The 27,770-nt window shown below is 59.7% G+C and overlaps 1 protein-coding gene across 1 annotated transcript; it reads left to right on the top strand.

Moving 5' to 3' along the window:
* Nucleotides 1–173: 173 nt before the first annotated feature.
* LOC149520962 (myosin-7) lies at nucleotides 174–26,812 on the top strand. Its single transcript, XM_089774491.1, has 39 exons — nucleotides 174–336; nucleotides 1,753–1,961; nucleotides 2,424–2,567; nucleotides 3,005–3,161; nucleotides 3,626–3,653; nucleotides 4,043–4,154; nucleotides 4,952–5,044; nucleotides 5,504–5,567; nucleotides 5,685–5,783; nucleotides 9,611–9,714; nucleotides 9,853–9,991; nucleotides 10,090–10,208; nucleotides 10,497–10,646; nucleotides 10,951–11,121; nucleotides 11,851–12,160; nucleotides 12,280–12,353; nucleotides 13,418–13,505; nucleotides 14,662–14,779; nucleotides 14,868–14,991; nucleotides 15,857–15,993; nucleotides 16,085–16,340; nucleotides 16,520–16,762; nucleotides 17,360–17,536; nucleotides 17,645–17,790; nucleotides 17,911–18,001; nucleotides 18,804–19,193; nucleotides 19,594–19,720; nucleotides 20,077–20,195; nucleotides 20,368–20,564; nucleotides 21,354–21,537; nucleotides 22,436–22,601; nucleotides 22,687–22,811; nucleotides 22,961–23,269; nucleotides 23,361–23,564; nucleotides 24,454–24,579; nucleotides 24,684–24,959; nucleotides 25,964–26,059; nucleotides 26,420–26,554; nucleotides 26,670–26,812. Exons 2-39 carry the CDS (start codon nucleotides 1,761–1,763, stop codon nucleotides 26,688–26,690), a joined length of 5,820 nt encoding a protein of 1,939 aa, XP_089630617.1. The 5' UTR covers nucleotides 174–336; nucleotides 1,753–1,760; the 3' UTR covers nucleotides 26,691–26,812.
* The last annotated feature ends 958 nt before the right edge of the window (nucleotides 26,813–27,770 follow it).

Below are 27,770 nucleotides of genomic sequence, written 5' to 3'. Positions count from 1 at the left end.
GTGAGGCACGCGGCCCTGGGCCGGGGCGCAGGGGAGGGGGAAGGCCCGCAGGGGCTCCCCGTGGGGTGGGGGCGGAGGGGCTGCATGTGGGGTGTGGGGTCCGGTGGGGGGGGTTGTGTCGAGTGCGTTTGCTGGCAGAGCGGGGGGGAGTCTCCGCCCCACGCCCCCTGCTGATGCTTGGGGATCCCCCGTGTGGGGTGGGCAGTGGGGCTCGGAGCCCCTCTGGAGGATCGCTGGGACCCCGGCTCCCCTCTGACTCTTCTCGCTCTGCCCCACAGGACTCCAGCCCCACCCACCTCGCTCTTCCCCCGCAGGCTCCTTAGAGGCAAAGAAAAGGTACCGAGCAATGCGGCTGGCTCTGGGGTGGGGGGTTATAGGGGGGTCGAATGCGGCTGGCTCTGGGGTGGGGGGTTATACAGGGAGGGGGTTGAATGCGGCTGGCTCTGGGTGGGGGGTTATACGGGGAGGGGGGTTGAATGCAGCTGGCTCTGCGGTGGGCGGTTATAGGGGGGTCGAATGCGGCTGGCTCTGCGGTGGGGGGTTCTACGGGGGGTCGAATGCGGCTGGCTCTGGGGTGGGGGGTTATAGGGGGGTCGAATGCGGCTGGCTCTGGGGTGGGGGGTTCTATGGGGGGGGTCGAATGCGACTGGCTCTGGGGTAGGGGGTTCTATGGGGGGGTCGAATGCGGCTGGCTCTGGGGTGGGGGGGGGGTTATACGGGTGGTAGAATGCGGCTGGCTCTGGGGTGGGGGGTTATACGGGTGGTAGAATGCGGCTGGCTCTGGGGTGGGGGGTGGGGGGGGGTTATATGGGGGTGGGGGGTTATAGGGGGGTCGAATGCGGCTGGCTCTGGGGTGGGGGTGGGGTGGGGGGGGGTCTACGGGGGTCGAATGCGGCTGGCTCTGGGGTGGGGGAGGGGGGGGGGCTGGCTCTGGGGTGGGGGGTTATAGGGGGGTTGAATGCGGCTGGCTCTGCGGTGGGCGGTTATAGGGGGGTTGAATGCGGCTGGCTCTGGGGTGGGGGGTTATAGGGGGGTCGAATGTGGCTGGCTCTGCGGTGGGGGGTTCTACGGGGGGTCGAATGCGGCTGGCTCTGGGGTGGGGGGTTATAGGGGGGTCGAATGCGGCTGGCTCTGGGGTGGGGGGTTCTATGGGGGGGTCGAATGCGGCTGGCTCTGGGGTGGGGGTTATACGGGTGGTAGAATGCGGCTGGCTCTGGGGTGGGGGGTTATATGGGGAGGGGGGTTGAATGCGGCTGGCTCTGCGGTGGAGGGTTATAGGGGGGTCGAATGCGGCTGGCTCTGGGGTGGGGGTTCTACGGGGGGTCGAATGCGGCTGGCTCTGGGGTGGGGGGTTCTACGGGGGGTCGAATGCGGCTGGCTCTGGGGTGGAGGGTTATAGGGGGGTCGAATGCGGCTGGCTCTGGGGTGGGGGGTTCTACGGGGGGTCGAATGCGGCTGGCTCTGGGGTGGGGGGTTATAGGGGGGTCGAATGCGGCTGGCTCTGGGGTGGGGGTTATACGGGGGGTCGTATGCGGCTGGCTCTGGGGTGGTGGGTTATAGGGGGGTCGAATGCGGCTGGCTCTGGGGTGGGGGGTTATACGGGGGGTCGTATGCGGCTGGCTGTGGGGTGGTAGGTTATAGGGGGGTCAAATGCGGCTGGCTCTGGGCGGAGCCCGGGGCCCGGCTCTCTGGGGACCCCTCGGCCAGCCCCCCGGAGGAGCCAGGGCCGCTCACCCCCCACCCCGCCGGCAGCGCCCGCCATGTCGCACATGGAGATGTCCGAGTTCGGGGACGCCGCCCCCTTCCTGCGGCAGTCGGAGAAGCAGCGCATCGAGGCGCAGACGCGCCCCTTCGACCTGAAGAAGGACGTCTTCGTGCCCGACCCCAAGGAGGAATTCGTCAAGGCCAAGATCATCTCCCGCGAGGGGGGCAAGATCACGGCCGAGACCGAGGCCGGCCAGGTGAGGGGGGCCGGCCAGGTGAGGGGGGGGTGGCCAGGTGCGGGGGCAGGGGGTGCTCGAGCGTATGACCCCCCCGCTAATCCCCCATCCACCACGGTCCCCCATTGGCGCCTGGCCCAGCCCTGCTGCTCCCCTGGAGGCGGCTCCCGGTCCCTCTGGCCCCGCGGCGCCCCCTGGAGGCGGCTCCCGGTCCCTCCGGCCTCGGCGGCGCCCCCTGGAGGCGGCTCCTGGTCCCTCCGGCCCCGCGGCGCCCCCTGGAGGCAGCTCCTGGTCCCTCCGGCCCCGCAGCGCCCCCTGGAGGTGGTTCCCGGTCCCTCCAGCCCCTGCGGCGCCCCCTGGAGGCAGCTCCCGGTCCCTCTGGCCTCGGCGGCGCCCCCTGGAGGCTGCACCCTGTGCCTCCAGCGGCTGCCCGCCCGGACTTGCCCGCAGCTCTGAGTGTCTGTGTTTGGGGGGGCCCTGCAGACGGTGACGGTGAAGGAGGATCAGATGATGCAGCAGAACCCGCCCAAGTTCGACAAGATCGAGGACATGGCCATGCTGACGTTCCTGCACGAGCCGGCCGTGCTCTACAACCTCAAGGAGCGCTACGCCGCCTGGATGATCTACGTGAGTGGGGAGGGCCCTGCTGGACTCTGCCCCCTATGCACACAGGAGCTTGGGGGGCCTCTAGGACGGGGCAGTGTCCCTGCTCTCGCTCGGGGAGGAGGGGTGTACTCTTGCATTGTGGGGGGCTTGTCTCCAGCTCCAGACCGGGGTGTGTCCCTGGCTCTAGGTCAGGGAGGGGCGCTTGAGCCCATTCTAGACGGGGGAGCCTGGCGTCGCCCTGCTTGGCAGGGTGGAAGTGTCATTCCCGGTCTGCGCGGGGGAGGGGGCGGCGTTTTCCGTTTTCGATCGAGGAGGGAAGAGCAGAGGGGGGCCCCCTCCGCCCTCCCTCCCTGCTCAGTCATTCCAGGCTCGGTTTCCGATCCCTTCTCCCTCCACGGCTCCGGCCCCTCCCTCCCTCGCGCTCTCATCGTCCCTCCTTCCGGCCCGTCCCTCTCCAGACCTACTCGGGGCTCTTCTGTGTGACCGTCAATCCCTACAAGTGGTTGCCTGTCTATAACGCCGAGGTGGTGGGCGCCTACCGGGGCAAGAAGAGAAGCGAAGCCCCGCCCCACATCTTCTCCATCTCCGACAATGCCTACCAGAACATGCTGACAGGTGGGAACCTAACCCTAACCTTAACTCTGCCCCTAGCCATAATCATGTCCTTAACTATACCCTTATCCCTAACCTTAACGATACCCCTAACTATACCCCCAGCCATAACCATAACCTTAGCACTAGCCATAAATATAACGCTAGCCCCTACTATATTGCTAGCATAACCATAACTTTATCCCAACCATAACCTTAACTATAATCCCTAACCATAACCTTAACTGTGCCCTTAACTATACTCCTGGCCTTAACCTTAACCTTAACTATACCCCTAACTACAACCATAACGTCTATCCTTGATTATACTCCTAAGCATACACCCTTACCTGTGCACCTATCCTTCGATATGCTGATGGGTAAAGGACGTCCACTCTGGTCTGGGTGGGGGGACCCTGGCTGGGCAGGATGGAGTCATGTGACTTCTGTCCACCCCATGTGCTTTCTCCTTCCTTTCCCTTTTCCAGATCGGGAGAACCAATCCATCCTCATCACGTGAGTGTCACCACCCACCACTTCCTGTCTTGCCCTGCCCCCACCACGGCCCTCACGAACTCACTGCACCCCAAAGCCATTCACAACCCCCCTGAAGGTTGATCCTGCCCCCCTTGAATTGCAGCCCCACCCTTCAAGTCTTAGCCACCCCACCTGAAATCGTCATTCTCGTCACGTCTTGGCCCCACCTACTAAAGTGTAACCTCCCCACCCCCCTCTCTGAATGCACAGGCCACGCCCCCTCTCAGAACTTGGAAGCCACACCCCTCTCTGGATTCTGAAGCCCCGCCCCCTCTCTGAAAATGAGTCCTCCTGCTTGTTCAGCTCTGGGGCTGGGCGGATGGCAGGCAGAGGGCGGCACGTTTCACTCTCCCCTCCTGTCCCCCCAGCGGAGAATCCGGGGCGGGGAAGACGGTGAACACCAAGCGGGTCATCCAGTACTTCGCCGTCATCGCGGCCATCGGCGACCGCAGCAAGAAGGAACAGGTGGACAAAAGCAAGGTGAGGCCTCCGCACGGCAAGCTGAACCGTCCGTCTCTGCCAGTGTCCATCTAGCCATCCCCCTGTCTGTCCGTCCATCCCAGGACCAGTCCGTCCATCTGTCCGTCCGTCCGTCTCCCCATCAGTCCTTGTACCGGTCCATCCATCCCCATTCTTGTACCTATCTCTGTCCATCCATCCGTCCATCCACCCACCCACCCATCCCCATTCTTGTACCTATCTCTGTCCATCCGTCCGTCCATCCACCCACCCACCCGTCCCCATTCTTGTACCTATCTCTGTCCATCCGTCCGTCCATCCACCCACCCACCCATCCCCATTCTTGTACCTATCTTTGTCCATCTGTCCATCCATCTGTCCATCCATCCATCCACCCACCCATCCATCTGTCCATCCATCCATCTATCCCCATGCATACCCCTTAATGCAACCATCCATCCATCCATCTATCCCCATACATACCCCTTAATGCAACCATCCATCCACCCACCCATCCATCCGTCTGTCCATCCATCCATCCATCTATCCCCATGCATACCCCTTACTGCAACCATCCATCCACCCACCCATCCATCCATCCATCCACCCACCTACCAACCCATCCGTCCATACCCTGCCCATCCATCCATCCATCCTTCTCTGTGCTCATCTATCTGTCTCTACTCTGTTTGTCCATCCTCACGTATGTCCATCCATCTAACTCTCATGCTTCCTGTCACCCGTTCTCTGTCTCACTCCTCCTTTCTGCTTCCTCCTTATTTCTTCTTCCCTTCATTTGCATGTCATTCCCCCTTCAGGGGACCTTGGAGGATCAAATCATCCAGGCCAACCCTGCCCTGGAGGCCTTTGGCAATGCAAAGACCGTGAGGAACGACAACTCCTCCCGATTCGTGAGTACCCTGCAGCTGGAGTGCAGGTGGAGCCTGGGGCTGTGTCTAGGGAGGCAGCTCTGGAGAAGGGAGCCCTGGGACTGTGTTTCGGGTGTGCGGGTCTGGGGAAGAGGTTATGGGGTGGGGCTGTGGGTAAGAGGTTGTGCTGTTCTGTGTCTGCGGGGGAGAGGTCTGTGTGTGGGGTGGAGGTGTCTATGGGGCTATGTAGGGAGTTTGGGGGTCTCAAGGACAGTGTCTGGTGATGGGGGACTCTCAAGGGAAGAAGTCTGTGGGGCTGTGTGTCAGGTGGGAGACCCGGGGGCTGTCTGAGGGGTTTGAAGTCTGGAGGATTTGGTATGGGGTGGGTGGTTATGGGGGGCAGGGCGGGGAAGAGGTCGTGTTTGGAGTCAGTGGGGCTATCCCTGTCACATTAGCCCCTAACTCTGGGAATCCTTCCTCCATCCCTCTCTCTCTCACTAGGGTAAATTCATCCGGATCCATTTTGGGGCGACGGGGAAGTTGGCGTCAGCTGATATAGAGACCTGTGAGTGCAACGAATGTCCCTGTTCTCTGCTTCCGTCCCATGCGTCACATGTTTGTTCATTCTCTGCCTCTCCTCAGACCTTCCCTTTCTCACCCACTCTGTTTCTCTCTCCCTCAGATCTCCTGGAGAAATCCCGGGTCATCTGCCAGCTCAAATCTGAGAGGAGCTACCACATCTACTACCAGATCCTGTCCAACAAGAAGCCAGAACTGCTGGGTGAGAATCCGCAGCCTCTAAGGCAGATTGCGCTTAGGTGGTGTCATCGTTCTGTGTTGAGTTGAGAGGTCTCCAGCTGAGTTGGGTTGAGTGACCTCAGCTCCCGCTGTACGGACTGGCCTCATGTCTACATGAGTTGGGCTAGTTGAGTGGCTTCATGTCTACATGACTTGGGCTAGTTGAGTGGCCTCATGTCTACATGAGTTGGTCTAGTTGAGTGGCCTCATGTCTACATGAGTTGGTCTAGCTGAGTGGCCTCATGTCTACATGAGTTGGGGTAGTTGAGTGGCCTCATGTCTACATGAGTTGGTCTAGTTGAGTGGCTTCACGTCTTCAGGAGTTGAGCAGGTTGTCCATAAATCTCGTTATGGTGACAAGTAAACGGGAGTTCCCTTGGGTCTGAATCAAGTGGCATGGCCTCCAGGATCTGTGCGTTGAGTCCCTTCCAGTCTTAGCGAGATGATGAACTCTGCAATCCTTAAACTGAGTTTCCTTGAGTCTTGCAAGGAAAGAGGAGTCACCTTATGTCACGTTGATTCGAAATGAGCCAAGAGCGCTCACCTCTTAATATACTTAGAAGAGGCATCTACTCTCCTTGAGTTTCATGGCTTCAAGTCTAGCTAAGACCCCTCAAGCCCAACAGAGCTGAATTCAGCATCCTCAAGTCCTGATGATTCTGGGGGTATGTCCACACGATAGCACTAATTCGAACTAACTTAATTCGAATTAGTTAATTCGAACTAAGCTAATTCGAATTAGTGCATTTAGACCTAAAAACTAATTTGAATTAGCGTTTTGCTCATTCGAACTAGCATGTCCACACAGAGTGGACCCTGAACCGAGGTTAAGGATGGCCGGAAGCAGTGCCGGCAGGGCATCAGGTTAGGACTTAGAGCGTGGAGCTGCTGTCTCAGGCTAGCCGAGGGCTGTGCTTAAAGGGACCCGACCCGCACCCCGGACAGACAGTTCTCAGGGGTTCCCCGCTTGCTTCTCTACCTCGATGAGGGACAGCAAAGCAGTCCTGGCTTGGAGTGCCCTGAGTGCCCACACTCGGCACATCACAGCACTCGGCCATCAGCCCAGCTGCACTTGCCGCAGGCTGCCATCCGGGGGGGTGAATCGGGGGGCTGTCAGGATCCACAGGGCCCTGCAGGAGAGCTTCCACCCCGAGGAGCCCGCAGAACCACCCCAGTCCTCCCCATCGGGGGCTCGTGCCCCATTCCTCCCTCACCTCCTTCCACTTACCCCTCCCTAACCCCCCTTCCTGTAAAAAATGTAAAAAATAAAGGACACGTGTTCAAAAATAGAAACTCTTTCTTTAACAAAACTGGGGGGGGGATTAACCTCTGGGGAGACTGGGAAAAGGAGGTGGGAGAGGGGAAGAGAGAGGGTGGGAGAGGGGGAGGGGGAAACCTGGGAGGAGGGAGCTGGAAGGGGAAGCCAGGGGAAGAAGGAGGCGGGGAAGTGTAAAACTATGATATGCCATATCTTCAGGACTGTGTACAGATGTGGTCTCCTCACCTCAAAAAAGATATTTTGGCCTTGGAAAGGGTTCAGAAAAGGGCAAGTACAATGATTAGGGGTTTGGAACGGGTCCCATATGAAGAGAGGCTAAAGAGACTGGGACTTTTCAGCTTAGAAACGAGGAGACCGAGGGGGGATATGAGAGAGGTCTATAAAAGCACGAGTGGTGTGGAGAGGGTGAATAAAGAAAAGTTCTTCATTAGTTCCCATAATAGAAGGACTAGAGGACACCAAATGAAATGAATGGGCAGGAGGTTAAAAACTAATAAGCAAAAGTTCTTCTTCACACAGCGCATAGTCATCCTGTGGAACTCCTTGCCACAGGAGACTGTGAAGGGTAGAACTAGAACAGAGTTTAAAGAGAAGATAGATAAATTAATGGAGGTTGGGTCCATGGAGTGCTATTAGCCAGGGGATAAAATGGTGTCCCTGGCCTCTGTTTGTGGAAGGCTGGAGAGGGATGGCAGGAGACAAATGGCTTGGTCATTGTCTTTGGTCCATTCCCTCTGGGGTACCTGGTGCTGGCCGCTGTCAGCAGACAGGCTACTGGGCTAGATGGACCTTTGGTCTGACCCAGTACGGCCGTTCTTATGTTCTAAGCTCAGGGCTCAGGGTTGGGGGTCTCACTGGACCATCTTGATTTTCATGCAGACATGCTCCTGGGTTCGCATGTGGCCTTTGGTAGCCAGGCTGGCAGCTCTCCTGCCCTAGAAGGCCACTTTCCTGTGCCTAGTGCGGAGATTGTGGACGTTGGAGGCCTCCCCCCAAACCTGAATGAGGTCCACGATCTCCGCACTAGACCAGGTGGGCGCCCGCCTCTTGCAGCCCCGGGCAGGCTCCTGGGAGCCACCAGCCTGGTCCCGGGAAGAGGCGGAGGGCTGGGTGGCAGCGGGTGGGTGGCTCTGTGCCATGCCAGGTGCAGGGTCTGCTGGCTGGCTGCTGGCAGGCTTGCAACTGGCACAAGCACCGTAGCCAGACCGTGCCCCTTTAAGGGCTCCGGGGCCGGGAGGGGGGCAGAAGAGTTTCCCTGGTGGTGGCCAGAGTGGCCACCAGGGCAAGCTGGGGAGGGCTAGCCTCCCACTAGTTCGAATTAAGTGGCTACACAGCCCTTAATTCAAGCTACTTAATTCGAACTAGGCTTAGTCCTCGTAGAATGAGGTTTACCTAGTTCGAATTAAGCGCTCCACTAGTTTGATTTAAATTCGAACAAGCGGTTTGCATGTGTAGCCCCTATTAAAGTTAATTCAAACTAACGGCTGTTAGTTCGAATTAACTTTGTATTGTAGACATACCCGAGGTGAGTTAGACCCATGTTGGGTTGAGAGGGTTCAGCTTTTGAAGACCTTTCCTTACTGACTGGGTTTTGGTGAAGTGGCTTCCTCCCTCTTTCATTGAGTTGAGTTGCTGTGGATAGACTCCTCCCTCTTTCATTGAGTTGAGTCGTGGTGGATAGACTCCTCCCTCTTTCATTGAGTTGAGTTGCTGTGGATAGACTCCTCCCTCTTTCATTGAGTTGAGTTGCAGTGGATAGACTCCTCCCTCTTTCATTGAGTTGAGTTGCTGTGGATAGACTCCTCCCTCTTTCATTGAGTTGAGTTGCTGTGGATAGACTCCTCCCTCTTTCATTGAGTTGAGTTGAGTTGCGGTGGATAGACTCCTCCCTCTTTCATTGAGTTGAGTTGCAGTGGATAGACTCCTCCCTCTTTCATTGAGTTGAGTTGTGGTGGATAGACTCCTCCCTCTTTCATTGAGTTGAGTTGCTGTGGATAGACTCCTCCCTCTTTCATTGAGTTGAGTTGCTGTGGATAGACTCCTCCCTCTTTCATTGAGTTGAGTTGCAGTGGATAGACTCCTCCCTCTTTCATTGAGTTGAGTTGTGGTGGATAGACTCCTCCCTCTTTCATTGAGTTGAGTTGTGGTGGATAGACTCCTCCCTCTTTCATTGAGTTGAGTTGCTGTGGATAGACTCCTCCCTCTTTCATTGAGTTGAGTTGTGGTGGATAGACTCCTCCCTCTTTCGTTGAGTTGAGTTGTGGTGGATCGACTCCTCCCTCTTTCATTGAGTTGAGTTGTGGTGGATAGACTCCTCCCTCTTTCGTTGAGTTGAGTTGCTGTGGATAGACTCCTCCCTCTTTCGTTGAGTTGAGTTGTGGTGGATCGACTCCTCCCTCTTTCATTGAGTTGAGTTGTGGTGGATAGACTCCTCCCTCTTTCATTGAGTTGTGGTGAGTAGATTCCCTTCTAGAAGCATCATAGAGAAAAGGCTTTTTATCCATCAGTAACCCATCGGCTTCCCTTTGCAGACATGATGCTGGTGACCAACAACCCCTACGACTATGCCTTCATCTCCCAAGGAGAGACTACAGTGGCATCTATTGATGACGCAGACGAGTTGATAGCCACCGATGTGAGTGTATCTTGGGAACTGTGGTGACTCCAAGGGCAACAGGAGACAAGAAGACTCTTGAGGAACTAGCCGCAGGGAAGCCATTGTTGCATCTTCTTCAGTTGGCAGCACTGACGTTTTCTTCCTTTCCCGGCACAGAGCGCCTTTGATATCTTGGGCTTCACGCAGGAGGAGAAGAACTCCCTCTACAAGCTGACGGGCGCCATCATGCACTTTGGGAACATGAAGTTCAAGCTGAAGCAGCGCGAGGAGCAGGCCGAACCCGACGGCACTGAAGGTGGGCACCAGTGGAGACGGGTCCATGCCGAGCAGGAGTGGGTCATGCCCAGGACTGGGGGGAATGGAAGACAAACATTGTCTCCTTTGCTTTTCTAGAGGCGGATAAATCTGCTTATCTGATGGGTCTGAACTCGGCCGACCTGCTGAAGGGGCTGTGTCACCCACGGGTCAAGGTGGGGAACGAGTATGTCACCAAGGGGCAAAATGTCCAGCAGGTAAGAACCCGTTTCCTTCTCGCTTTTCACTCCTCTGTTCCTCCCCTCTTCCTGCGTCCTCCTTTTCCTTTCACTCTTGGTGGGTCCTTCTTTCTTTTATTTCCTTCCTTCCTTCCTTCCTTCCTTCCTTCCCTTCCTTCCTTCCTTCCTTCCTTCCTTCCTTCCTTCCTTCCTTCCTTCCTTCCTTCATGAAGTTGGGCCATTGGAAATGAGGTCATGAATCCAGCCCAAATTGGGAGTGGGAAGGATACAGAGTTGTAGGTAACCCGGTCGTCTATCATCCCCTAGGTGTCTTACTCTGTAGGAGCCCTGGCCAAGTCCGTGTATGAGAAGATGTTCAACTGGATGGTAACCAGGATCAACAACACGCTGGAGACGAAGCAGCCGCGTCAGTATTTCATCGGGGTGCTGGACATTGCTGGCTTTGAGATCTTCGATGTAAGTCATCCCCCAGTAGGGGGCGCTGTAGGGAGCAGGGTGGGAGCATTGGTAGGGAAAGGTAGCTCCTGGCTACTCCCAGCAGAGGGCCTCCCAGCCTTTCCCAGCAGACAGCAGAGGGTGCTGGCTGTGGTGCACTTCCTCCCTTCCTCCATTAGGTGGCTCCATAGACAAACACCAGCCTGTAGGCATGGCTACACTCTGCTCTGTCTTCCCTCAATGCCTCTATGGTCTCGCCAAAGCAGAGGGGGCCCTTTTGTTCTCATGTGCCTCTTGTCTCTTCCCTTCCCCACCTCCTCCCCAGTTCAACAGCTTCGAGCAGCTCTGCATCAACTTCACCAACGAGAAGCTGCAGCAGTTCTTCAACCACCACATGTTCGTGCTGGAGCAGGAGGAGTACAAGAAGGAGGGGATCGAGTGGGAGTTCATCGACTTCGGCATGGACCTGCAGGCCTGCATCGACCTCATCGAGAAGGTACCTCCCTCCGTTGTGGCCGTTGGCGTGGGAGCCACCATTGGGTCCATCTTGTGCTGACGTCCTCCTGGGGCTCCGTCAGTTCTTCTGCCTCTCTGGTGTCTCCTGACAGGATCAGAGAGCCCTCAGATCCCTGCTCAGCCCATGTTTGAGGCTCAGTGGGCCCAGCTCCTCCCACACAACTGGGTTTCCGGTCCCCTGATTTTTCCAGCTGCCCTTCGTGCCCCACCTGTCCCAGGGGGAAGCCCCCTTTCTGGAACAGGTGACCGGAATTCCATGCCGGATCCCAAATGAGGCCATGTCCAGTGGCGCTAAAACCTCCTCTCCCTATCTCTGCTAGAAACGCCTCCCATGACAAGCTGGGGCATGGGGGTGGCCTTTTCCACAGCCACGCCGCGTACGTGGCAGTGAGTGTCCAGGTCCAAGCGCGGGGCATATCAGGACCTGCCGGAACATGGCCGTTAGAGAAACCAATTCTCCAGGACAGTATTCAGATGCATAGCCCCAAGAATGGCCTTTTTGTTTTGGAGTACGCAAGACAGGGTCCGGCCAACACAGCCCTGGTTCCAGCAATAGCACTGGGGCCAGGCTGGGGGCTGACTCAGGAACAGAATTGAAGTCTTTCTCTCCTGAGGGGCAGAGTTAAGGGTAAAGAGGCAACCTTAATCCCTGTTTCGGAGCTTTGCTGTTTGCTGGCTGGGGTGACTCCCAGTTGTCTGTGTCCTACAGCCCATGGGCATCATGTCCATCCTGGAGGAGGAGTGCATGTTCCCCAAGGCGTCGGACATAACCTTCAAGGCCAAGCTGTATGACAACCACCTGGGCAAGTCGGCCAACTTCGGGAAGCCGCGGAACGTCAAGGGGAAGCAGGAGGCGCACTTCGCTCTCATCCACTACGCCGGCACGGTGGACTACAACATCAACGGCTGGCTGCAGAAGAACAAGGACCCGCTCAACGAGACGGTGGTGGGGCTCTACCAGAAATCGGCCCTCAAGCTCCTCGCCCTCCTCTTCGCCAACTACACCGGGGCCGACACACGTAAGACCCTTCCCCCCAGCCCGCACCTAGCCCCCTGCTCTAACCCCTAGACCAGGGAGAGAACCCAGCCCCTCCCCCGATCTAACCACTGCACCCCACTCCCTTTCTCTCCCTCACAGCCCATGAATCCGGGAAGGGGAAAGGAGCGAAGAAGAAGGGCTCCTCTTTCCAGACGGTGTCGGCTCTGCACAGGGTAAGGGGGCCCGGAGGGGAGCTGGGGGCGCCGGTGGCTTTCGTCTCTTCCTCCGTTACTTGTTCTTTCTTCTTTGCATCCCCCGGCTGGCGCTCTCCTTCTGTCTCGGTAGCGCCTTCCGCCCGCTGGGCGGCCTCGTGTCCTGGCCGTGACCGTCGCACGATTTCCCTCCCTCCCTTCCTCCTCCCTCCCTCCCTCTCTCCATCCTTCCTTCCTCCCTCCCTCCCTCCCTCCTGCCTCCCTCTCTCTCCCCTCCCCCCTCCCTCCCTCCCTCCTCCATCCTCCCTCCCTCCTCCCTCTGCCTCCCTCCCTCCCTCCCTCTCTCCATCCTTCCTTCCTCCCTCCCTTCCTCCCTCTCCTTCCCTCCTTCCTCCCCTCCCTCCCTCCCTCCTTCCTTCCTCCCTCCCTCCCTCCTTCCTTCCTTCCTTCCTCCCTCCCTCCCTCCCTCTCCCTCCCCTTCCTCCCTCCCTCCCTCTCTTCCCTCCCCTCCCTCCCTCCCTCTCTTCCATCCTTCCTTCCTTCCTTCCTCTCCTCCCCTCCCTCCTCCCTCTCCCTCCTCCCCTCCTTCCTCCCTCTCTCCCTCCCTCCCTCCCTCCCTCTCTTCCATCCTTCCTTCCTCCCTCCCTCCCTCCCTCCCTCTCTCCATCCTTCCTTCCTTCCTCCCTCCCTCCCTCCCTCTCTTCCATCCTCCCTCCCTCCCTCCCTCTCCTCCCCTCTTCCTCCCTCCCCCTCTCCCCCCTTCCTTCCTCCCTCCCTCCCTCCCTCTCTTCCATCCTTCCTCCCTCCCTCCCTCTCTCCATCCTTCCTTCCTTCCTCCCTCCTCCCTCCCCCTCCCTCCTCCCTTCCTTCCTCCCTCTCTCCCCTCCCTCCCTCCCTCCCTCTCCTCCCTCCTCCCTCTCTTCCCTTCCTTCCCTCTCCCTCCTCCCTCCCTCCCTCTCTTCCATCCTTCCTTCCTTCCTTCCTCCCTCTCTCCCTCCCTCCCTCCCTCTCTTCCTTCCTCCCTCCCTCCCTTCCACACACCCACGTCCATCCCTCCCTTTCTCTTTCTCTCTCTCCCACCCCAGGAGAACCTGAACAAGCTGATGACAAACCTGCGCTCTACCCACCCCCACTTCGTTCGCTGCATCATCCCCAACGAGACCAAGTCTCCGGGTGAGCCGAAGGGCCTTGTGATCCCCCTTCCCCCACCTGTCCCTCCCCCCTGAGTGCTGCTAACCCCCCAGAGGAGGGGACGTCAGGGGACGTGGTTGCTCAGGGCTGTTCAGACAGAGGAGGCATGGGTCCAGGTCAAGGAATAGGCCTAAAAGGGTAGGAGCGTGGCTAAGGGGAAGGGGCGTGGCTGAGGGGAGATGGGCGTGACTAACAATATATGGGTGTGGCTATGGGGAGAGGGGTGTGGCTGAAGGGAGATGGGCATGGCTAAGGGGGCAGGGTCATGGCTGAGGGGAGATGGGTGTGGCTAAGGGGCCTAGGGTGTGGCTTAGGGGAGATGGGCGTGGCTAACAATATATGGGTGTGGCTATGGGGAGAGGGGCGTGGTTGAAGGGAGATGGGTGTGGCTAAGGGGTCTAGGGCGTGGCTTAGGGGAGATGGGCGTGGCTAACAATATATGGGTGTGGCTATGGGGAGAGGGGCGTGGCTGAGGGGAGATGGGTGTGGCTAAGGGGTCTAGGGCATGGCTTAGGGGAGATGGGTGTGGCTAACAATATATGGGTGTGGCTATGGGGAGAGGGGCGTGGTTGAAGGGAGATGGGTATGGCTAACAATGTATGGGTGTGGCTATGGGGAGAGGGGCGTGGCTGAGGGGAGATGGGTGTGGCTAAGGGGCCTAGGGCGTGGCTTAGGGGAGATGGGTGTGGCTAAAAAATGGAGGCCACATGACGGGGGTGGGGAGTAAGTTTGTTCCAATTTCTCTGTCTCTGTTGCCCTCCATCCCTCCTCAGAGGCAAGGGGACATGGGTAAAGGGAGAGGGGCGGGGCTAAGGGGCGGAAGGGCGGGGTCCTTTTTTGCATACATTATCCGCTCTCCTTCATTTCTCCCAAGAGCTGAGAGGAGTGGTTAGTGGAAGACAGGGCGTGGCCTGATGTGCATGCTCCAGTCCTCCCTAAGGGGGCGGGGCTAAGGACCCAGGGGGAGTGGCTTGGTGGGAAGGGACCAGCTGTTCTTGGTGGGAAGGGACCAGGGACCTGTCTACCTCCTCTGCTCCTCCCCAGAGGAAGGGGCGTGGCCCAGAGGTAAAGGGGCGGGGCCTCTGGCTTCCAGGTTCCACCCCTTTCCCTCACTAACGACCCCTGTCCCCCCGCCCAGGGGTGATGGACAACCCGCTGGTGATGCACCAGCTGCGCTGTAACGGGGTGCTGGAGGGCATCCGCATCTGCAGGAAGGGCTTCCCCAACCGCATCCTCTACGGGGACTTCAAGCAGAGGTGGGTCTGACCCCCCTCCCCGGGGCACTGCTGCAGGGGAAGCTCGCAGCCTCATGGGCCAGGGTGATTGAGGACGCCCTCCCCCCAGGTACCGCATCCTGAACCCCGCGGCCATCCCCGAGGGCCAGTTCATCGACAGCCGCAAGGGGGCGGAGAAGCTGCTGGGCTCCCTCGACATCGACGTCAGCCAGTACAAATTTGGGCACACCAAGGTGAGGGGGTGGAGCCAGCGTGGGGGGGGAGGAGCCTGCGGGGGCGGGGTGCCAGCCAGCCAGCCACACCCCCAGGGAACAGGGACCGCAAGGCTGTGCTGGGGGGTCCCAGCCTGGTGCTGGGGGGGTCATGGTGTCATGGGGGGTCCCAGCCTGGTGCTGGGGGGTCACGGGGTCATGGGGGGTCACGGGGTCATGGGGGGTCCCAGCCTGGTGCTGGGGGGTCACGGGGTCATGGGGGGGGGGGGGATCCCAGCCTGGTGCTGGGGGGCCTGCTGCTGGGGGGTCACGGGGTCATGGGGGGTCCCAGCCTGGTGCTGGGGGGTCACGGGGTCATGGGGGGTCCCAGCCTGGTGCTGGGGGGTCACGGGGCCATGGGGGTTCCCAGCCTGCTGCTGGGGGGTCACGGGGCAATGGGGGGTCCCAGCCTGGTGCTGGGGGGTCACGGGGCAATGGGGGATCCCAGCCTGGTGCTGGGAGGTCATGGGGCCATGGGGGGTCCCAGCCTGGTGCTGGGGGGTCATGGGGCCATGGGGGTTCCCAGCCTGGTGCTGGGGGGTCACGGGGCCATGGGGGTTCCCAGCCTGCTGCTGGGGGGTCACGGGGCAATGGGGGGTCCCAGCCTGGTTCTGGGGGGTCACGGGGCCATGGGGGTTCCCAGCCTGGTGCTGGGGGGTCACGGGGCCATGGGGGTTCCCAGCCTGCTGCTGGGGGGTCACGGGGTCATGGGGGGTCCCAGCCTGGTGCTGGGGGGTCATGGGGCCATGGGGGGTCCCAGCCTGGTGCTGGGGGGTCATGGGGCCATGGGGGTTCCCAGCCTGGTACTGGGGGGCTCTGTGCTGATGGATTTCACCGGATGTCCCAGGTGTTCTTCAAGGCCGGGCTGCTGGGGCTCCTGGAGGAGATGCGGGACGAGCGGCTTGCCCGGATCATCACCCGCCTCCAGGCCCAGTCCCGGGGCCTCCTCTCCCGGATGGAGTTCAAGAAGATCTTGGAACGCAGGTAGGGAGCTGGCGCCATGGGGAAGCTCCGCAGGGGGCACTGCTGTGGGGAAGCTCACCGCTCCTGCTCACGCCGCCTCCCTCCCTGCCAGGGACTCCTTGCTGGTGATCCAGTACAACATCCGGGCCTTCATGGGGGTGAAGAACTGGCCCTGGATGAAGCTCTACTTCAAGATCAAGCCGCTGCTGAAGAGCGCGGAGACGGAGAAGGAGATGCTGGCCATGAAGGAGGAGTTCGGGCGCCTGAAGGAGGCGCTGGAAAAGTCGGAGGCCCGGCGGAAGGAGCTGGAGGAGAAGATGGTCTCCCTGCTGCAGGAGAAGAACGACCTTCAGCTGCAAGTGCAGGCCGTGAGTGGTGGGGCTCCCTGGATCCCTCACTGAGGTGCTAGGTTGGGTGGATGAACGACCTCAAGGCTAGCTGGGCCATGAATGATGGAGATCCCCGCCTCTGAATCCACTGTGATGCCCCTGGGAGACCACCCGCCTGCCTTTCTTCCCTTCATTCTCTTCATCCCCTCTTCTTCCAGGAGCAAGACAATCTTGCGGACTCCGAGGAGCGCTGTGACCAGCTGATCAAGAACAAGATCCAGCTGGAGGCCAAGGTGAAGGAGCAGACAGAGCGGCTGGAGGATGAGGAGGAGATGAACGCTGAGCTGACGGCCAAGAAGAGGAAGCTGGAGGACGAGTGCTCGGAGCTCAAGAAGGACATTGATGACCTGGAGTTGACCTTGGCCAAGGTGGAGAAGGAGAAACATGCAACGGAGAACAAGGTGAGGGAAGAGACGGGAATCTGACTTCAAATGAATGGTTTCAAGGCTACTGCACTTGAATTGTACGAAAGCTAGTTGGATTGAGGCAAGTGGGCTGGTTCGGTTGGCCATTGTCATTGGAGTGGGATGGGCTGTGTTGAGTGGCCTCACTGTTGGATTGGGCTGGGTTGCATGTCCTCAAGATTGATTGAGTTGAGTTGGGTTGGGTTGGGTTGGGTTGAGTGTCGTCAAGGATGGATGGGTTGGTTGAGGGTCCTGACGGGTGATTGTTTGGCTTGATTGAGTGGATTCAAGAAGGGTTGGATTGAGTGTCATCAAGGATGTTTGGGTTGGTTTAGGGGCTTTGAGGGGTGATTGGTTGGCTTGATTGAGTGGATTCAAGAAGGGTTGGGTTGAGTGTTGTCAAGGACGGTTGGGTTGTTTGAGTGGCCTGAGGGGTGATGGGTTGAGTTGGGTTGGTCGAGTTGATTCAAGGTTGCTGTTTTGAGTAGAGTAATCTCAATCCTATGCCCCTCCATGAAGCCACCAATTTCCGGCATTGAGGTTCACCCATTAGCCCACCCGATACCTAAAGCCATGTGATGTACCTTCCCACAGGTGAAGAACCTGACGGAGGAGATGGCGGGGCTGGATGAAATAATCGCCAAACTGACCAAGGAGAAGAAGGCCCTGCAGGAAGCCCACCAGCAAGCACTGGATGACCTACAGGCCGAGGAGGACAAGGTCAACACCTTGAGCAAAGCCAAGGTCAAGCTGGAGCAACAGGTGGACGATGTACGTACCAGCAGCCTTGGGATGGGGCCATGAGGATCTCCTTGCGGTGGAGTTTTCCACACGGAGTACATCCTCTTGAGTGGACCCTCGCTTCATTCTCTCTCTCAGCTGGAAGGCTCCCTGGAACAAGAGAAGAAAATCCGCATGGACCTGGAACGGGCCAAGAGGAAGTTGGAAGGGGATTTGAAACTGGCTCAGGAGAGCATCATGGACCTGGAGAATGACAAGCAACAGATGGACGAGAAGTTGAAAAAGTAGGGGCCTCGTGATGTCTCCACTCAAGGAGTCCTGCCTCCGCAGCACCTCCTGCTCTAACCGCTAGACCCTGCTCTCCTCCCGGAGCAGGGACAGAACTTGTTTTCTGTCTCCCTCAGGAAAGACTTTGAGCTCAATGCCCTGAATTCCCGGATTGAGGACGAGCAATTGATCGCTGCCCAGCTCCAGAAAAAGCTCAAAGAGCTTCAGGTGAGGCAGGGTGGCTCGTACGCCACCGGGGCTGGGGTACAGAAAAGATTCCCACCCGGCAGGACTGGTAGCAGGCTGATCTCTGTGCTCCTCTCCTCTCCAGACTTTACTCTGTGTTTCCTGTGGTTGTCTTCACAGTCCCTCCCCCGCTTTCTCTCTGGTCTAGAATCACGAAGAAGGAGCTATCAAAAGTCTAGAACCAAAAGGAGGCATTGAGGGTCCCTTCTTTTGTCTCACCAGAAATCTCTGTTACTCGCTGCTGTAGAACCCACCCCAAAAGGGAGACTCCTTCAGACTGGTCTCATCCTGTCTTCTTTGGTTCTAGTACTGAGACTATGTGTAAAACCACCTGGACCATCTGCAGGTTCTAGAACGGGATGAAGAAATCCATTCTCTGCTTGAACGGGGCCCGTGTTCTTCCTTCCCTGCTCTAGAATGTCCACAAGGCATTTCTAAGCGGACCGTTCTAGATCCTGCCGTGGCCCTTTGCTGCAGAGCCCCACCAAAACCCTTGTTCTTGACTCTAGAACATCCGCATCCCACCCTTTTGGCAGCTGCTTGTTCTAGACCCCAAAAGGGTCCTTTACTTCTGGAACCCAAGGCATTCTTTCCCACGCTCTAGACTAGCTACATGCCGGGTGTGATGCTGGGTGCGCTAGAGCTGGTTCGTGACCTAGAAAGTTTCCATCATGCCTAGCCGGTGTGATGTTCTAGATCCAGCCCTGCCCCCGTGTTCCAGCCAGCTCTTGCACGGGAGATGTTCTAGGTCTCTCTAAGCCCGCGGGGCTCTCTCCGGCTGCAGGCCCGCATCGAGGAGCTGGAGGAGGAGCTGGAGGCGGAGCGCACGGCCCGGGCCAAGGTGGAGAAGCTGCGCTCGGACCTGGCGCGGGAGCTGGAGGAGATCAGCGAGCGGCTGGAGGAGGCGGGCGGCGCCACCTCGGTGCAGATCGAGCTGAACAAGAAGCGGGAGGCGGAGTTCCAGAAGATGCGGCGGGACCTGGAGGAGGCCACGCTGCAGCACGAGGCCACGGCCGCCACCCTGCGCAAGAAGCACGCCGACTCGGTGGCCGAGCTGGGCGAGCAGAACGACAACCTGCAGCGGGTCAAGCAGAAGCTGGAGAAGGAGAAGAGCGAGCTCAAACTGGAGCTGGACGACGTCAGCTCCAACATGGAGCAGCTGCTCAAAGCCAAGGTGCCCGGAGGGAGGGGCCTGGAGTAATGGGAGGAGCTATGGAAGGAGGGGTGGGGCCACAACTGTGTGAGCAGCCTCAGTGTGGGTGGGGCTACTTACTCCATCTTTAGCCCCAGGGTTCACGGCCAACCCGATGGGGCCTTAACTGGTGGGTGGAGCCAGTGCTGAAGGGACGGGGCTTTAATTAGTGGGTGGAGCCAGACCTTGGGGGGCAGGGCTTTAACTGGTGGGCAGAGCCAGAGCTGGGGGGGTGGGGCTTTAACTAGTGGGTGGGGCCAGTGTGTGAGGGGGCGGAGCTTCTTGTTCTGCTGGCCTCCTGGTGTTTACAGGGTTTCTTTTCTTGCTGCTCCTTCACCGCCCGTTCATCTCTTCTCTCTTCCCTCCCCGCCCCCAACCCCAGGCCAACCTGGAGAAGATGTGCCGGACGGTGGAGGACCAGATGAACGAACACAGGTCCAAGTCCGAGGAGGCCCAGCGCATGGTGAACGACCTCACCACCCAGCGCGCCAAGCTCCAGGCTGAGAATGGTGAGGGGGACCCTCACCCCTGCCCCCTTGGAACCTCCTTCCCTGCCCCTTATGCCCTAGGGACATCCCACCTGCCCCTTAGACCCCTGTGCTGTGCCCCTAACAACCACCTCGTGACCATCCGTACCACCTCCCTTCCTCCTACACCCCGCACATCTGCCCCTGCCCCCCGTAACCCTTCTCCCCGCCCTCTGCCCCTCTCTGGGGGACCCCCCAAGAGCTCCCCCCAAGTCCCTGCACCCTGTATGTGAGATCTACCACCCCCGTCCTCCGGGAGTCCCCCTCGTGGCCCCTGTGCACTTGGGGGTCTCCGTTGTGGACGGTTCCCCACTCGCTCCCTTCCGCCCCGTGCCCAGGTGAGTTCGCCCGGCAGCTGGACGAGAAGGACGCGCTGATCAACCAGCTGACGCGCGGCAAGCTCACGTACACCCAGCAGCTGGAAGACCTCAAGAGGCAACTGGAGGAGGAAGCCAAGGCACGGATGGGGCAGGCAGGGGCTGGCAGGGATGGTGGGTCAGGAGCGAGGGGCACCGGCAGGGTTGGGGGCAGGGCTGGGAGTCGGGTGTGAGGGGTACTGGCAGGGCTGGGGGGCAGGGCTCGGGGGTGGGCGTGAGGGGCACCAGCAGAGCTCTCCTTCCCCCCCCCAGGCGAAGAACGCCCTGGCCCACGCGCTGCAGTCGGCCCGGCACGACTGCGACCTGCTGCGGGAGCAGTACGAGGAGGAGACGGAGGCCAAGGCTGAGCTGCAGCGCTCGCTCTCCAAGGCCAACTCCGAGGTGGCGCAGTGGAGGACCAAGTACGAGACGGACGCCATCCAGAGGACGGAGGAGCTGGAGGAGGCCAAGTGAGTGTCGCTTCTCCTCCCACCGTCTCCCTCCCTGCCTCACCCCCATCCTCGGAGCTGGTCTAGAGGGGGCCAGAACCATCTAGAACAGCAGGATCCGTTGGGTTGGGCCAAGCGTTTGGACATTTTCTGCTGGGGACTTGTCTGGAGTGATCTAGAACCGTTGTATTGCTCCCATCGAGTCCTTCCTTCCTTCCTTCCTTCCTTCCTCTCTCATGCTTGGTTCCATGTTCCTGCCACCTCTCCTGTTTCCTTCCTTCTTTCCCTGACAAGCAGGTTCTGTGTCTCTCTCTATTTCCCACCATGGACCTGAAATTCCTTTTGTCTAGAGTAGTCGAGAACATAAGCTTCCCAGACACCAGCCCCATCTCTTGGCCATGGATAGCTGGGAGATGGTCTACAATGGTCTAGAGCAGTCTAGAACACAAGGTTCACCGACACCAACCCAATCTCTTGACCATGGATAGCTGGGAGATGGTCTGCACTGGTCTAGAGCAGTCTAGAACACAAGGTTCACCGACACCAACCCAATCTCTTGGCCATGGACAGCTGGGAGATGGTCTGCACTCGTCTAGAGCAGTCTAGAACATATGAATCCTGGGTGTCTTGCTAATTTTCTGCTGGGAACCTGTCTAGAATGGTCTAGAGCACGAGGATCCCATTCATGAGACCAGCATCACCAGCATTTTTCTGCTAGCAACCTCCTGCCGTGCCATGGCCGAGAGAGCAGGGAAGGGGGCCAGGTTGCTCTTTGCTGACCGGGTGTTGTCTGTCGCCCCCCGGTGGCAGGAAGAAGCTGGCGCAGCGGCTGCAGGAGGCGGAGGAGGCGGTGGAGGCCGTGAACGCCAAGTGCTCCTCGCTGGAGAAGACGAAGCACCGGCTGCAGAACGAGATCGAGGACCTGATGGTGGACGTGGAGCGGTCGAACGCTGCCGCCGCCGCCCTCGACAAGAAGCAGAGAAACTTCGACAAGGTGGGGCAGTGGGGGAGGGGACAGAGGGGGAGGGAGTGGATGGGTGGAGCAGAGCAAAGAAAGAACCGAGCAGGGCCACAGGAGGACAGAGTAAAGCAGGGAGGGAGGGAGGAAGGAAGGAACAAGGGAAGGGAGGGACGGAGGGAGGGTGGGAGGGAGCAAAAATGAACTAGCAAGAAGGAGCCAAAAAAAGAATGAACTAGAGCCAACGGAGAAAAGAACGATCAGGAGAGAGCCACAGAAAAAGTGAAGAACAAGGCAACAAAGGAAGGAATGAGACGGATCCAAAGGGGGCTGGAGAGGAAGCAAACAAACGGACAAGAGTGAAAATGGAAGAGCGACAAAGCCAACGAACGAAAGAAATTGCGACTAGGAAGGCAAAACATCGTTGCCGGTAGCCGCGCATGGGGCGTTAATGGGCAGAACACGTTCTGGTTTGGGTTGCTGAGCGGTGAGCGGTGCTTGTTCCCCCCAAAAAGTCACCCTCCCCACCCTCCTCCCATCTCGCCCTCCTTCTGGAGATGGGGGAACCAGAGCGTCCGGAAAGTCTCAGGGCTTCGGGGGTGACGTTGGCCAGGGTCTACAAGAAGCCACCTCGGCGCACGGTTCTCTGGCGGACTCCTCTGAAATCTGAAACATTCAGACCGGAATGAGGGTGGGAATGTTTAACGGAAACAGGGGTTTCTGGGACCTGTGGTGCTTCCCCCAGCCCCTGGCATGTCTAGATCAGGAACAGGCATCTCTTGACACGTTCTAGCTCAACTCTCAGATTGGGGGCTGAGGGCCTGGCCTTAGTGAAAGGGAGAGACGGGGCAACAGAAGAAAGGAGTCAGAGCAGGAGGAAGCAGGGAGACGGGGCAGAGGGCTCCTCTGGGGTGACCCTCCGGCCGCCCCCCAGGTCCTGTCCGAGTGGAAGCAGAAGTTCGAGGAGTCGCAGACGGAGCTGGAGTCCTCGCAGAAGGAGGCCCGGTCGCTCAGCACCGAGCTCTTCAAGCTGAAGAACGCCTACGAGGAGTCGCTGGAGCACCTGGAGACCTTCAAGCGGGAGAACAAGAACCTGCAGGGTGAGAGCCCCCCCGCCCCTCCGCCCCCCGGCTGCCCCCCGGGTAGGACGCTGGCCCCCTGACCCACACCCCTCTCCCCCCGCAGAGGAGATCTCCGACCTCACGGAGCAGCTGGGGACCAGCGGCAAAACCATCCATGAGCTGGAGAAGGTGCGGAAGCAGCTGGAGGCCGAGAAGATGGAGCTGCAGGCGGCGCTGGAGGAGGCCGAGGTGAGGGGCACGGCTGGGAGGAACTGAATGGGGGGGGGCTCGGTCTGGTCTCGTTCTTTGTAACTCTTCCTCTTTCCAACTTTTTTCCCTCCCTCCCTCCCTGCCTCCTTTCCTTGTTCCTCGCTCTCTCTGGTTCCCCGCCGCCCCAGGCCTCTCTGGAGCACGAGGAAGGGAAGATCCTGCGGGCCCAGCTGGAGTTCAACCAGCTCAAGGCGGATTTCGAGCGGAAGCTGGCGGAGAAGGACGAGGAGATGGAGCAGGTGAAGCGCAACCACCTGCGGGTGGTGGATTCGCTGCAGACCTCGCTGGACGCCGAGACCCGCAGCCGCAACGAGGCGCTGCGGGTGAAGAAGAAGATGGAGGGCGACCTCAACGAGATGGAGATCCAGCTGAGCCACGCCAACCGCATGGCTGCCGAGGCCCAGAAGCAAGTCAAGCTGCTCCAGGGGCTGCTCAAGGTATCTGCAGGGGGCGCTGGGCCCGGGAGGAGGAGCGGTCCCGGCCCTTCCCCATCTCCCTTCTCATGGCCACGTTCTCCCTGCGCCCCAGGACACCCAGATCCAGCTGGACGACGTGGTGCGGGCCAACGAGGACCTGAAGGAGAACATCGCCATCGTGGAGCGGCGCAACAACCTACTGACGGCCGAGCTGGAGGAGCTGCGGGCCGTGGTGGAGCAGACGGAGCGCGCCCGGAAACTGGCCGAGCAGGAGCTGATAGAGGCCAGCGAGAGAGTCCAGCTGCTCCACACGCAGGTGAGAGACCTCGGAGAACCTGGCCCCAGTCACTGACCCATGTGGGCTTCCCTGTTCATTTACAAGGGGAACCTAGAACATCAGTGCTGCCCTGTTGGCTCTGGAGAGGTGACAGCCATGACCTAGAACTCGGATGCCTCCGTGGTGGGGCTGGCCTGTAATCTAGAACCTGTGCTCCACTGTTGTGGTCTAGAGTGTCAATGCTGCCATTTTAGAATGTATCCGCCAAATGATTTATTCCGGATAATAGTCTAGAATAGCCACTGTGGCCTGTGTGGTCTCAGTCATTCAGAGTCCAATGCATTCTGTTAGCCAGTTAATCTGCATAATTTTCTTTGTTCTGGATAATACTCTGGAATATGGACATCACTTTATAGATTCTGAATAATCCTCTACAAGATGGTTCCAAGCCAGTCTGGTTAAGAGTCTAGAACAAGACAAAAACCGGAGGTGATAGTTTTACGTTGTGTGTGTAATATGGTCACTGCATAGAGACATTGGTCTAGAGCTTTTTCAGTCCAGAAGAATAACAGAAGTGTTGAGTTATTGGGTAGGATGAATGTCTTGAAGAGGGACCCATTTGGTGCAGGCTACTTGTCTAGAACATGCCCAGTTTGTGTAATTCTAGAAAGCAGTCACTGATGCGTGTGTGAGGCAAGAGCCTTTGTCAGATGCTTGGACGGCCTCACTAAGGCACTCTAGAACCGCGGTACTGACAACCTCCCCCGGTCCCATTAATTCAAGATCAAGGAGCTAGAACACTTTAGGAAGGGTTGTTTCTCTAGATAGGTGAATCTAGAACAGACGTGGCAGGGCTTGGTTCCTCTGGCCCCGATCCTGAGTTGTCAAAGGACCATGTCTAAAGCTTCTCCTCCCCACACTGATCTAGAACACCAGCCTGATCAACCAGAAGAAGAAGATGGAGGCAGACCTGGCCCAGCTGCAGACAGAGGTGGAGGAGGCGATACAGGAGTGCAGGAACGCCGAGGAGAAGGCCAAGAAAGCCATCACCGACGTGAGCACTGGGCAGTGGGGCAGGGGCCTTTCCCCTCCGGGGGGCGCCAGGGCAGGGAGGGGCTGGCTCCGGGGCCGGGAATGACCCCTCCTTCCGGCCGGCAGGCGGCCATGATGGCGGAGGAGCTGAAGAAGGAGCAGGACACCAGCGCCCACCTGGAGCGGATGAAGAAGAACATGGAGCAGACCATCAAGGACCTGCAGCTGCGGCTGGACGAGGCGGAGCAGCTGGCCCTCAAGGGCGGGAAGAAGCAGCTGCAGAAGCTGGAGGCCCGGGTGCGGGAGCTGGAGAACGAGCTGGAGTCGGAGCAGAAGCGCAACGTGGAGAGCATCAAGGGGCTGCGCAAGTCGGAGCGGCGCATCAAGGAGCTCACCTACCAGGTGCCCGGGGTCAGGGGGTTGGGTCAGAGCAAGGTGGACTGCAAACCTTGCCATCCACAAGGTTGTACGCTCTAGAACAGGAGTTGCGTCTCTGAGAACCTCCCTCCCTCCATGTCCTGCACTCTAGAACCCAGGTTGTCTCTATAACACAAGTCACAAGATAGGTATGATCTAGATTCCAAGACAGTGCCCAGAACATCCTCCCTCCTGTTCTGAACCGCTGATGCCTGGCTCCTGGAAATCACGAAAAAGACGTGACTTCTGGCCACCCTACCCTAGGACTTGGGCATCACACTCAAGACCCTGGTACGCCATGTGGTCGGGAGTATCTTGATGACCATGGTAGACCTCGGTCAGCATGTTCCTGTCCGCATGGGGCCTGTGGCACAGAACATAACCTGATCTAGAACATTCTGTAGGTTATGCTAGAACATGGGACTCCTAGAGTCAAGGACCGTCTAGCTGGATCTTCTGCATATTACACGTTATCAGTATCCCGGGTTTGCTCTAGAATAATTATCCGGTGTTCTAGAGCGTGGTATGCCGAGCTCTCTGTTCCATCAGCAAACTCAAGAACACTATTCACCCTCCCCATAGTCTAGAACCCTGAATGAAATTCACATGATCCAGAATAAGAAGAAGAGCAAATCCAGCATTCCTGGACATTGTGGCTTTCTAGAGCCAAGGTCTTACCAATTCCTCTCCAGAACCGCACCCTACAGGGGAATGGGTTGGTTTTTCAGTCTAGAACATGGTGGCTCTATCAACCCTCCCCCTCCCGCGGCCTTTCTGATGGTGGAACAAGGGTACCCCGGTAGCTCTGGTGTTTTGGACGGTGTAGGATCATCGTGGGGCTTTCATTAGCACCCACACGCTAGAGGAGGTAGCTGGAGACGCAAAGTCATGCAGGGAGGATGGGTTACGAATGGAGACCTCCCGGGGGTTCTCGAACAACTCAGAGCCCCTGGCCTGGATCCAGAATTTCTCCCCCCTTGTCTCTCCAGACTGAGGAAGACAGGAAGAACCTGATCCGGCTCCAGGACCTGGTAGACAAGCTGCAGCTGAAGGTCAAAGCCTACAAGCGGCAGGCAGAGGAGGCGGTGAGTGCCCAGAAGTTCCAGATCCTCCCCGCCAGGCGCTCTGGGGCCCCGCTCCCCACCTGGCCCCCCTGCCCGGGTGGACAGGCTGGGGGACCGAAGTGTGGGCGGGCACACGGAGAGTCGATGGAAAGCTTGGATGGGTGAATCAGTGCAGGGCCTGGCCTTCTGATGGAAATCCAGTGGCGGGTAGTTCCACCGGCTCAGTATCCCATGTTGTTCTCTGTCCCCCATGGGGTGGCTCCCCACTACCTCGGGGCAGTAGGCAGGTAGCTGCAGGCGCCGGGCTGGGGGTGGCCTGCACGGCAGCCCCAGCAGCAGGCAGTTCCGCAGGGCAACGCCCCGGTGTCTCTCCCCCGGCAGGAGGAACAAGCCAACACCAACCTGGCCAAGTTCCGGAAGGTGCAGCACGAGCTGGACGAGGCGGAGGAGCGAGCCGACATCGCCGAGTCCCAGGTCAACAAGCTGCGGGCCAAGAGCCGCGACATCGGCGCCAAGGTGAGCACCGGGGGGCCAGCCCCTCCCCCCCGATCCCCCTTCCTCTCCCCTCCCCTCCCCTTTTCCGGCCCCCCCACGACTGACGCCCGCGTTCTCTCTCTCTCTCTCTCCGCAGAAGGGGCTGAACGAGGAGTAACTCCCGGCCCCCCAGGCCCCGCCCCCGGCGACGAACGGACCCGCCCCCTGGCCCTCCCCCGCTCTCTGGATATCGGCGTCGGCCCCCGGCCCGCATTGTAGAATAAAACGCATTGTACAGCACCGTGCGCTCTGGTGTGACGTTACCTACACGTGTCGGTGGTTCTGGGACCCCGCCCGACCCCGCCCCGCTCCCCACGGCTCCGGGTCCCCCGCCCAGCCCCCGCCCCGCTCCCCACGGCTCCGGGTCCCCCGCCCAGCCCTCGCCCCGCTCCCCACGGCTCCGGGTCCCCCGCCCAGCTTCTTCCCCGCTCCCCACGGCTCCGAGCCCCCCGGCCGCCCCCGCCCCGCTCCCCACGGCTCCGGGTCTCCCGCCCAGCCCCCGCCCCACTCCCCACGGCTTCGAGCCCCCCACTCAACCCCGCCCCGCTCGCCACGGCTCCGGGTCCCCCGCCCAGCCCCCGCCCCGCTCGCCACGGCTCCGGGTCCCCCGCCCAGCCCCCGCCCCGCTCCCCACGGCTTCGAGCCCCCCGCCCAGCCCCCGCCCGACCCCACCCTGCTCCCCACGGCTCCGGGTCCCCCGCCCGACCCCACCCCACTCCCCACGGCTCCGGGTCCCCCGCCCAGCCCCCGCCCGACCCCACCCCGCTCCCCACGGCTCCGGGTCCCCCGCCCGACCCCACCCTGCTCCCCACGGCTCCGAGCCCCCCGCCCAGCCCCCGCCCGACCCCACCCCGCTCCCCACGGCTCCGGGTCCCCCGCCCGACCCCACCCCACTCCCCACGGCTCCGGGTCCCCCGCCCGGCCCCCACCCTGCTCCCCACGGCTCCAGGCCCCCTCCCCAGCCCCCGCCCGACCCCGCCCCGCTCCCCACGGCTCCAGGCCCCCTCCCCAGCCCCCGCCCCGCTCCCCACGGCTCCACGCCCCCTAGGGCTATGCCCGGGCATCACGTCTACCAGGAGATGCTTTGCCCCCCACCGCACTGGGGCTGGCGCTGGCCGTGCCTGGTGGGCAGGCTGGGGATCGCAGTGAGCGGGGACCCAGCGTCCGGGGGCGCCCGCCGCTGCCCTTCCCTGCTGGG

The sequence above is a fragment of the Pelodiscus sinensis genome, chromosome 30 (genome assembly GCF_052426305.1).
Source record: "Pelodiscus sinensis isolate ZL-2025 chromosome 30, ASM5242630v1, whole genome shotgun sequence".
Taxonomy (NCBI): domain Eukaryota; kingdom Metazoa; phylum Chordata; order Testudines; family Trionychidae; genus Pelodiscus; species Pelodiscus sinensis.
The sequence above is the reverse complement of the archived record's forward strand: the minus strand, read 5'-3'. Positions and strand labels throughout refer to the sequence as shown.